Genomic DNA, 12,036 nt, shown 5'->3' with positions numbered 1-12,036 from the left:
GAAGCCACAACGACGGATCTTACTTCCTTAGCAATACAGCGGAACAGGTTGAAGCTACGACGGCGGATCTGGTTTCCCTGATATTGTAATTAAAAAGATTGAAGCCACAACGGCAGATCTTACTTCCTTAAGTAGTGCAGCGTAACAGATTGAAGCTACGACGGCGGATCTAGTTTCCCTAATATTGCAATTAAAAATATTGAAGCCACAACGGTGGATCTTACTTCCTTAGCGGTGCAGCGGAACAGATTGAAGCTACGACGGTAGATTTAGTTTCCCTGATATTGCAATTAAAAGATTGAAGCCACAACGGCGGATCTTACTTCCTTAGCGGTGCAGCGGAACAGGTTGAAGCTACGACGGCGGATCTGGTTTCCCTGATATTGCAACTAAAAAGATTGAAGCCACAACGGCAGATCTTACTTCCCTGACGGTGCGGTGGAACAGATTGAAGCTACGACGGCAGATCTGGTTTCCCCGACATTGCAATTGAACATATCAAATATATCAGATCTTGCCTTCCCATACTGGTGGCGAAGCCGATCAAAGAAAGTAGATCTTGTCTTCATGTACTGGCGTGAAGCAGATCAAATGTAACAGATCTTGCCTTCCCATACTGGTGGCGAAGTAGATCGAGGAAAACAGATCTTATTTCCCTAAGCAGTAGTGGAGCAGATCAAAGATGGCAAATTTTACCTCCCTGAGGTTGCAGTGGAGTATATTGAAGCCAGTAATTCTATCTCCCCATACTGGTGGTGGAGTAGATCGAAGAAAGCAGATCTTGTCTTTATGTACTAACGTGAAGTAGATCAAAGAAAGTAGATCTTGTCTTCGTGTACTGGCGTGGAGTAGATCAAAGATATAAGTCTTATCTCCCTGAAGTTGCAGTGGAGCAGACAAAAGTAACCAATCCTATCTCCTTGAAGTTACAATGGAGTGGATTAAAACCGCAGATCGCATCTCTCTGAGGTTGCAGTAGAGCAGATCACATCAGATTTACCCTTAAGTTGTAACAGAACAAGTTGAAGCTATAAGTCTTATCTCCCTGAAGTTGCAGTTGAGCAGATTAAAGATAGCAGATTTTGTTCTTTTGAGAAGCTACAACATAGGAATCATATCTCCCCGACATTCCAGTGGAGTAGATTGGAGCACCAGTTCCTACACCTCTGAGGATGCAGTAGGAAGGAACGAGGTTACCTAAAGAAGAGAAGCATTAAAGCAGCTGAGGCTCAATACGACTGGGCACAATTGGGCCTTGTAGTCTTTGCTCTATTCCTGTTACACGACAATGAGCAAAGAGGGGCAGCTGTAATAAGGCCCAATCGGCCCAAAACAGTTCCTAGCCCAACATTACAAAATTAAACAGACGGCCCAAAACAGTCCCTAGCCCAACACTACAAAGTTAAGCAGAAAAACCCTAAGCAATAAGGAGCGCCGCATCTGCCCCAGCAGCCTCACGTCGCGCCCAACACCTTCAGCAAGTGTCCGGTCGCCGCAGGACTCGGAGATCGGCCTCCCCACGCGCGCCGTACACACCACGATACCTACAAAAACGGACTCAAAGAGTCCAAAGGAAAAACAAGCAAAATAATTGTATTTCTGTTTCTTTTTTTCGGCCTATAAAAGGCCATTTTTAACATGTAAATAAGGGGGAGGGATTAAAAAGAAATACAGAGAGAATACGCAAGAAATAGAAAAAACTTTGGAAAATTCAGATTGTTTTTGATTCAAGGTGAATCGGGTTCTTGCATTTTTATTTTATTTTATTTATATATATTTTATTTTCTTTTGCGTTTTTATTTTTTTAAAAAAGAAATAACAAAAAAACTTACCTCATTCGCCGAGGACGCCGGACCGGTGGCCATCTCCGTCGTGGTCGGAGCGCCGGCGTGGGCCGAGGGATGGCGCGATGACGCTAGGGGCGAAACCCTAGCAGAGCACCAGAGGACCTTTGAGTGTTTTTTTTTCTTTTACTCTGTTTCAAATGTTTTTTTAAGGGAAAATATTGTGTTAAATAACATTCAAAACGGCGCTGTTTTCCCAGGCCTGACCCGCGCGGTGACCCGACTCGAACGGAAGGATCCGCGCGCTCTGACGTCAGGTGGGATATTTGCGGGTCCAGTCCTTCCTCCTTTGTTTTGATTTTAAATGCGGTATTGCGCGCATTTGCAATTTTGCCACAGAAATTTAGCGCCTGTTTCGATTTGGTCCACCATCCAGGACTGCGGATTGCGTTGAAACGGCGCCGTGGGATCAATGGGCATATTGCCTTTTTGATCCTCCACTGTTACGCGCGTATTCAAGTGGCCCCTTTTTAAAAAAAAATTATTTTAAATTCATCCCTTAAAATTTTTTTAATCATTTATTAGTCATTTTGTTTTAGTTTTGCTATTATTCTTATACATATACATTTTTTACTTTTTATATACTTATTATATATATGTTTCATTATTATTTGGTTTTCATTTTTTTATTTTATAAATATATATACATACATTTTTAAAAAAAAAATTCATAAAATACAAATATATATATGCATATATTTATACATACATTTTCCTTATATCCTTATTTTATTTTCTTTTTTATATACCTTATATTATATATATATATGCACTTATACATGTTATTCTGTAAATATATATACATATGCATTTTTTTATTTTGAATACATATTTGCTGTTTGTTTTATTGGATATATTTTATTCCTTCTATTTGCATGTATATTGGTATATGTGTTAGATATGTGTAAACACATGTTTGCAGCTTTATTGTTATATTGTATTTGTATATATATTTGTAAATATTTATGTATATATGCTTTAAATTAAAGGACCTGTATCATATTGTATATTAACTTTTAACATACTCTTTTGAAAATATATTTTGGTTTTTAACTATGCATCAAAGTTATTTTCTTGACTTAAAGGTTTTTTTTGAATAAAAATATTATTTGAGGTTTGGGATTTTCGAGGGAAATTGAGCCCTAACGTATTGTGTTCTGATTTTCTTTGTCAATCCTAGATGATCGAGAATATTTTCATTCAAAATGCATAAAAATCATTTTTGGGAACTTAACTTGTTGTGCCCTAACGTATTGGGTGTGGCATGTTACTTTCTTGAAATGAAGATTTTCGTATAAAATAAAAGTGATATTCAGAGTTCGGGGATTATGAGGAATTGTACCCTAACGTATTGGGACTCGATTTCTTTACATGACTTGAACAATTGATTATCCTTTTGCAAATTTCATCATTCAAACTTATTTTAAAATCTTTTTTTAAACTTTCGACACTAAGACATCTAATAATCAATTTGGTACCGATTTTGGGCGTTACGAGGGTGCTAACCCTTCCTCGTGCGTAACTGACTCCCGAACCTGTTTTCTTAAAATTCGCAGACCAAAATAATTTTTAAGGTGGGCCGGTCACACCTTAATAAAGGATCGGTGGCGACTCCAGTTTTATTTTTAAAAGTCGACAACCAAATTTTTGTTTTCAAAAAACGGTTTCGACAATATTTATATCGAGTTGATTATAATTTTAATTTATTTAGTAATTTGCGGTTACAATTGTACTTATAAACTCCTAAAAAATGTTGATTTTCTTTTTTTTTTCTAATATGTAATTGAAGGCATTGATGAAAATAAAATCGATTTGTTACTAATATAACCTCAACTGCATCAAATAAAAATATAATAAACATAAATAATTGAAAGAAGATGATATTTTTTTTGCATTGACCAACACAAATTCAAACATTAGACAAAAATTAAAATTAAAATAAGATATAACACATTAAAACGAATATATAAAAGATTATTTGATGCAAAATATTACTATTAATTTTTTTCAATAAGTGTACGAAAAGTTAAGTACTAAATTTAAGTTATAAAATATACAATTTTAAACTAGTAACTGAATATAATTAATTTTTTTTATAAAAACTAATATAGTTTTAAATGAAATAAAAATAAAATAAAATTTAAGTTATAAGTATTTTTAATTTGTGTTTAAAAATTTAAGTTGCTAAAAATATTAAATTGGAAAAGATGCACGGATATGACAAGAACAATTAAAAAATTAAATTAAATTAAATTAGAAAATCCCGTTATAAAATATGTACGATACGAAAAAAAACGATTTTATTAACAAACGTTGTTTTCACTCTCAAAGTCAGTCTGAGGATACATCTAATTTAACTCTCTCGATTACTAATTCCGTTCTACTCGCTTTGTTTAGCCGACGTTTGTCCATTTCTGCACCTTTCGAGGTCAACACAACTTTGTTACATTTGACGGACACAGATGTCTGTTAATTAAAGCGAGTAGTGAATTATTTAACAGACATCACTTACAGTACTAACATACTTCGGCTCCATGTTTTTGGGTTAGAAAACCACTTCTGGGTTTCCATTTAGAGTATAAATACAAGATTTTCCTCTTTCACTTGCAAAGGAAAAAGAAGATTTGAGTCTCTGGATATCATTCACCTTTCATCCATCATTATTAGCTTCAAACAAGTAAGCTTTTTTATCTTCTTTTCTCTTTCTTTTTAATTTCTATTGCAAATCATGTATGTTATCTGTTTACGCATCTTTGGTGATGGATGGAGTGAGAGAGATGGTAAATTCGAGAAACATAAAACAAGATTAAATGTTTGAATACGGTTGCTAGAAGGGTGACGATACAGCTTGTTGCTTACTTAAAAGCATCGGAAAGGAGTATAAGCTCCGGCATCTCAAATTCACGTCTGTCTTGCAACAACTTGAGAACCTCCAAACAATCTCTCAGCTCGATCCATGCGTAAACAACCTCAAAACAGGATGGCACCCATGCTTACCACTTAATATGTGTATATATTTTATGAATTTGCTGAGAATTTCTCTTCTTGATCGATGCAGGCAAAGAGAAGCAAAAAGGGGGAAAACCCTAATTTTCTTTTTTTTCTTTTTATATTTTATTTAAAGGGAAGAAAATTAAGGGGGTTATAATGGGAAGAGGGAAAATAGAGATAAAAAAGATAGAGAAATCATCAAGCAGGCAAGTGACCTTCTCAAAGAGAAGAAATGGACTATTGAAGAAAGCTAAAGAGTTAGCCATCCTTTGCGATGCTGAAGTTGGGTTGATTATCTTCTCCAGCACCTCCAAGCTTCATCATTTTGCCAGCTCTAGGTCAGTTCCTTCTCTTTTTCTTTTTTAATTAGGAAGAAATCACTTACAGAATTAACATACTCTCATTAACTTTATTTATGATAAAAATAATCAATTATTTTTAATTTACTTAAAATTTGACACAAATAAAACATGAAATAGTATCCTTAAATTTTCATTGCTCGTGTAAGATCAATTCTAGACTATTACTGTAAGTGAATCCTTCTATATATCAGTGAGGACGACTCCGTACATTATTAATAAATGGTACGAAGTTGACATTAATAAATAATATAACTTTGTAAATCTCCTTAAAAATGAAATAAGAATAACTTTATTTATAGGTGATTATATAAATGTGTATGTATGTATTTGTCAAGATTTATACATATTCAAGATGATGCCTTCATTATAATATATATATATATAATTATACTCACAATGATACATTAAATATGAAAACACAGAACAGGTTTTTAGTGACGCTTTTTTTTAGAGTCAAAATTTGGATTATAGCACAAAATTTATTATTATTTGTTTCTTAAAAACATTTAATATATTTTTTAAAAATATTTAAATGATCTCTTTTAATATTATATTAATAGTTATACGATTAATTGCGTTAAAAAATAATAAGGCGAATTACACTTCCTTTGAATGAATGGTGTGTTTCTCTTTATTGAAATTAAAAATAACAATGGTGATAAGATTGGATATTATAGTAGTGATATTAAAAATAGCGATGGGGCATGTGTTTGGATTTAAACTCAGTTTTAGCAGTGAAGCGAAAATAGAAAATAGTTATTAAGGACATTAGATTAGAAATTATATATGATAGATTTTTTAAATTATTTTATTTTATAAAATTTAATTATATGAATTTGTGATTTTATTTAGTAAACTATTAATATGTATCACAATGTTTTTATATTACTTAAATTATTTATTATTTTAAATGATAAACAATTTTAATGAGTAAGAAATTATACAAATTCACGATAAATAAAAAAGATAATTATATTAACTTAATAAACAAATTTAATAATAATAATTAAAAATTATTGGTTGAAAACACTTTCCAGTTTCCACCTACACCAAACAAATAATAACGATTCCTTTTTTTTTTCTTTAACCTTCATCATATATGTTTTCTGTTTCATGTAAAATAATAATAATAACATTAGAATATTATATTACTTCATTATTAATTAAAATGATCTTTCATATCTTTCCAGTGTTATTGTCGTTCAAATATGAGTCGATATTTTATCTTCAGTCCCTGATCTAACCGGTTCAAAGTCATTCTTTGGATTAGTACCCCTATCAATTTTCAGTCTAACTGGTCGATTCATTCTGATTCAAACATTATTTTTTTTATACAATATTAAAGTAGGGGATTGAGATCACACAATTTGAACTAATATCTTATTTATTTATGAAATAATATCTAATGCGCTATCAATACATGAATTTCATGCATATTAGTAAATAACAACATATCACATTATACTTAGGTAAAACAAAAAATAACAGAAGACTTATAAATAAATATTAATAACTTTATTTAAACATAATTAATTATTAATTATAATTATTACAATAATTCTTATTTTGGATTTAGAATTTATGGTTTGTATCAAATTTATGATTTCAAATTTATATTTAAATAAATTTATTAGTATTTATCTGCCACTTATTAGAAAAAAAGTATTAAAGCATGTCTTATATCAGCATGAACTCTGTCATAGAACGTTACAACAAGTATAAAGAGGAAAATCATCATCAACTACTTGATCCTGCTTCTGAATTAAAGGTAATTATTTCTCCACCACCTGCTTATGTATTTTCTCCATAAATTTTCCTTCATTTTCCCCCTTTTTTGTTCAAAATGTATGTATGGCATTTGTTGCTATCTTTTTCCCCTGTCGGTTGGTTTTCCATAGTTACAAGACATGCAAATTAACTTAATGCTATATATTAAAGCTCTCAAATGAAGTCTAAATTTCAGATCTGTCAATTCTAAATCGAACTTAAAAATTCAATTTGATTAATTCAAATTTAAATTTGATTTAATTATAAAAATTCAATAATTCGAATTCGAAAGAACTTAAACAGATAACTTAGAAATTAAAATAATCCCATCTAAAAAATTTAAACCCGAAATCAACATAAAAATTTAAAACCTGAATTAGTTAACCAATTCAAATAGAGATTGATGTCCCAACTTTTGTGAGACATACTTCCAATTTTTCGTCTTTTTGTGATGTTAGTTTACTATAAAATGCTTCACATTCTTATTTAATATATGACTTTGTGCTTGATAGTTTTGGAAGAAGGAGGTAGCAAGCTTGAGGCAACAACTAAATGACTTGCAAGAATGCCAAAGGTACTCAACATCCCATTATTCATACATAACTTTTGCAGTGCATTGGACGGAAAATTTTAAAGAAATTTATTGTGTCATAGGTAACATTTTCTGCATAATCCGTAGGTCAATATGTAGTTTAGTCTTTGAGTTTGTCTAAATTCTTTTCTTTTTTTTTACTTAGTATCTAAACTTATATTCCGTCCCACATTGTCCACAATTAGTTAATCTTGTTAAAATTTTAATGGTTAACATGTAGTTTACCCCCTGAACTTGTCTAAAGTACCTAGTTGTTACTTGAACTTTTCAAAAATTTATATTTTTAAAAATTTATATTTAAATTTTTTTTTAAATTTATTTTTAATTTATGTCCACCACATGTCATACTGAGAGGTTGTCATGTGTCACTATAATATTAGTTATCAGTGCCACATCAGCAAAAAGTAACAGTGTTAGTGTAGAGGTATCAACTTGAGTGACGAAATAAAAGTTCAAATATCAACTAAATTCAAATACTAACTAAATACTTTTAAATAAGTTTAAGGGATAAACTACATATTAATATTCCTAAATAAGTTCATGAAATAAACTACATATTAGTCCTAAATTGAACTCACCATGTGTAAAACTTGAGCATATTTATATATTTTTTATCACTTAATTTAGCATCAGTTTTACTGTTAGGTCACAAAACTTCAATTCCATTGAATTACATCACCAAAAATTAAGTCATTTATGCTACCCTCAATAAGTTCGCTTGTGAATATTAACAAGTTTTAGGTATAGTGATAAAATATTTTGTATTTTCAAGAAAAAATATAAGTTTAAATTTTAGAGATAACATTGTTATGAGAAGCAACTACAAACCCGAACATGAATTGAGAATTTTTTTTTTTTAAAATTGTAAATTAACATGAAATATGTTTAAAAAGTAAGTTATGCATGTTGAGACAAATTTATATTAAAATTATGTAAAAGGATTAGCATATGTAATCTAATTTATTAATAATAGTTCAGTTATTTAATTTGATAAAATTAAAATATGGGTAAACATGTCACTAAACTATTGGTAAGTTTACATTTTGTTCACTTAATTTAAAAAAGTTACAAAATGGTCACTAAATTACTCGCAAGTTTTCATTCAAGTCATCAAACTATTCGAAAGTTTTTATTTAAGTAACTGGATTGTTAAGTTTCTTTTCTTTTCTTTTTTAAATTTGGCTATCAAGATCCAAGCAACGATTCGACGATTGGTACGGTGAATCAATACCAACATAATTTAGATCCAAGTCGATTTGATAGTTAATGTCGAAGATTGAAGAAGAAAGTTATTTGAATTTTGGTTCACTGATTTATGACATTCAAAGTTGTTCCATGAAAAAAAAAGAACTATAAAAGAGGAGAGGTTTTGATTGGTGTAAGCAATGTGGATAGAAAATGTCATACAACAACAGTTTTAACATCTCAATAACTTAAATGAAAACTTTTGAATAGTTTAGTGCCTATTTTGTAACTTTTTTTTTAGTGACCAAAATGTAAATTTATCAATAATTTAGTAACCTTGGGTGCAATTAACCCCTAAAATACTAGCTAGGCCTTACATTAAAATTAATTTTAAATTCAGTAAGCTAATAAACACACCATTAAGACAAGGAAGTTAAGGCTGGAAAGCATATAAAAGAATATTCTTAATATGTACACCTTTAATCTTTACAAAAAATTGTGATTTAGTTTTTATATCTTAATTTAACATAATTTGTTACTTCTTTTATAATTTTAAGTATCTGACGTGTATATCCGATCAATTTAGTTAAAATAATTGAAATTTTGAATTAACTGAACTAACCTCATACTTTAACCGATTTACTGATTAATTGTCTAATTCACCTAATAAAACCAAGTTAACATCTATTAATTTAGTTGGTTAAATCGTTTTTTCCTCTTATTTTCTTCCAAGTATTAAAAATATAAGATGAAATTTTAATTTTGGTTAAAATTTTATAATATTATATATTGTAAGTATATATATTTTATAAAAATAAAAATAAAAAGATATAGATCATATGAAAATTCATAACTAGAGGTGTTCATGGGTCAGGCCTAAATATGATATTAATATATTTTATGCTTGTCTAAGCTTAGTTCGGCCCAAAATATGAGCTTAAAATTTTCTCCAAACTCGCCCATATTTATAAAAGATTAACCCAAACCCATCTTATACCCGCTCATATTATTTTTTTATATTTTAAAAATATTTATATTATATATTATATTAATATTTAATAATTTTATATATTTTTTATTTATTGAAATTTTTATATACTCATCTTAACATTATTTTAATGTTTACATTAGAATAGTATTATATATTTTGTATAGGTTAATTTTTTTCATGTGTTCTAAATTACACAATATAAAGTATTATAAACTTAAAAATGGGTCGAGTTAGACTCGGGCCTTGAATGTTCAAACCCGAGACCAACCCATATTTTAAACGGACCTAATTTTTTATCCAAGCTTATTTTTCGGGCTTAATATTTTAACCCAAATCCTCTTAAATTTTGAACTGACGTTCGAGTCTAAACGAGTAGCTCAATCCATGAACAGGTCTATTCATAACAAATGACTACTCTATTTTAACCACCTATAGAATCAAATCAACTGTCATAACTGACTTCATCGAATCGATTAACTTAACCTATTTTGAATACTGTAGGCAGTTGATGGGGAAAGAGCTATCCGGTTTAAGCTTCAAAGATCTACAGGGCCTAGAAAACCAACTTCAAATGAGTTTGAAAAGGGTTCGCATGAGAAAGGTAAAATTAGCTTTAAAACCAAGATGAAATTTGCATTTACAACTTTCAAGGATTCAATATTAATTTTTCTTTGCAATTTGCTATATTATTGTTGTGTCATAGGACCAAATTCTGACAAATCAAATCGATGAACTAAACCGCAAGGTTAGAAAAGGTTTTGCTGCATTTTCTTTTCTGTTGATTTTCACATGTAGTGATTTTCTTGGGTCCAGTTATGATTTTAGTCTTTTTATTATACTGCAATTCTGGATTTAATCATGACATGATTCGGTCATTTTATTTTTATATAATGTTATTAGTAAGTTCAGATTCAAAACAACATTTGTTGATGACTTAAAATTTTCTTTTGTTATCAGATCAGAATGGCGTGAAAATTCAGTCAAACATAATTATCAATTCGAACTTGCTAATAATATTATAAGAGTTTCAACTATTACATGACAAAACCACTTTTAAACAGGGTGTGTTTTTGTTTTTGTTTTTGTTGAGTTTAACAACTTTCATTTATTGAAATTGCAGGGACACCACATTCATCAAGAGAATCTAGAAGTACACAAGAAGCTAGACCTTATTTGCCATGAAAATACTGAACTTCAAAAGAAGGTACTCACTATATATATATATATATGATAAATATGGATTGGTCCGCTTAAATTTATATTTTTCAACTAATTTGATGGGGTTAGGTTTACTGTTTATAAATAATTAAAAAATATATTTTCATGAATTTATAAATAATAAAATAACTTTTTAGGTGAATTTAGATGAGTAGAGATCGAGTTCAGATCTAAAAAATATTTGGAACTCGTTGATCGTGTTCGACCCACGAATACCTCTATTGAGAAATGTACTAAGCAACACAAATATTTGGGGGTGACACAGGTTAATGGAAATGGAACAGAAGAAGCAAATGAAGGCAGCAAAAGCTTATCCCACAGTTATGGTTTCAACAATGGATATGATTATTTGCAAGCACCTGTTGTTGATCTCCGGTTAAGCCAGCCTCAACAACTTCCCGACGCTGATACATCAAATTTGAAAACTAGGTAAACTTTTATGGAATGAGCTTCAATTACTCGTTTATAATAGATTTACTCTCTTTCACTTATAATTTGATTGCTTTTAGTCTCTCATTATTTAAAATATAATTTTCAAGCACATACCTCTATCAAATAATTTGACATGACTTTTTTTAAAAGGAGAGATAAATATGCGATGGTGTAACATATACATCTTGGCATTTTTATACAATTAGAAAAATATTTCATGTCATTATATATTTTAAAAAAAAAATTAATTTATGATTTAACCTTCCAACTATATATATTTTATTATTTTGGTATTTAAGTTTTCCTTTTCATATTTTGGTAGTTGTACTATCATTTTCATCTTATTTTACCCCAAAAAATTTACCTAGATACAATAATAATGTGCTACATGCCACATTTTTATTGACAACTTTTTTGTTTTGGGATAAATTGAAACTGAAAATGATAATTCATTTATCAAAATGGAACTAAAAAAAAGTTTAAGTATCAAAGTGGAAATATGAGTATAATTCAAAGGTTATATATATATATATATATATATATATATATTAGACGGAAATTAATTAAAACAATTGATCTCAAGACAAAAATAAAATAGAGAGACTGAAAGTTATCTAATTATAGTAGATAGATTAAATCCACCGAAAATGTATG

General features: G+C 29.7%; 1 protein-coding gene across 1 annotated transcript; it reads left to right on the top strand.

The window, feature by feature from the left end:
* The first annotated feature begins 4,918 nt into the window (after nt 1–4,918).
* LOC121225714 (MADS-box transcription factor 23) lies at nt 4,919–11,831 on the top strand. Its single transcript, XM_041110131.1, has 7 exons — nt 4,919–5,173; nt 6,884–6,965; nt 7,477–7,538; nt 10,234–10,333; nt 10,436–10,477; nt 10,853–10,936; nt 11,216–11,831. Exons 1-7 carry the CDS (start codon nt 4,992–4,994, stop codon nt 11,381–11,383), a joined length of 720 nt encoding a protein of 239 aa, XP_040966065.1. The 5' UTR covers nt 4,919–4,991; the 3' UTR covers nt 11,384–11,831.
* The last annotated feature ends 205 nt before the right edge of the window (nt 11,832–12,036 follow it).

This window comes from Gossypium hirsutum, chromosome D13, assembly GCF_007990345.1.
Source record: "Gossypium hirsutum isolate 1008001.06 chromosome D13, Gossypium_hirsutum_v2.1, whole genome shotgun sequence".
NCBI lineage: Eukaryota > Viridiplantae > Streptophyta > Magnoliopsida > Malvales > Malvaceae > Gossypium > Gossypium hirsutum.
This window is presented reverse-complemented; position numbering and strand designations above follow the sequence as displayed.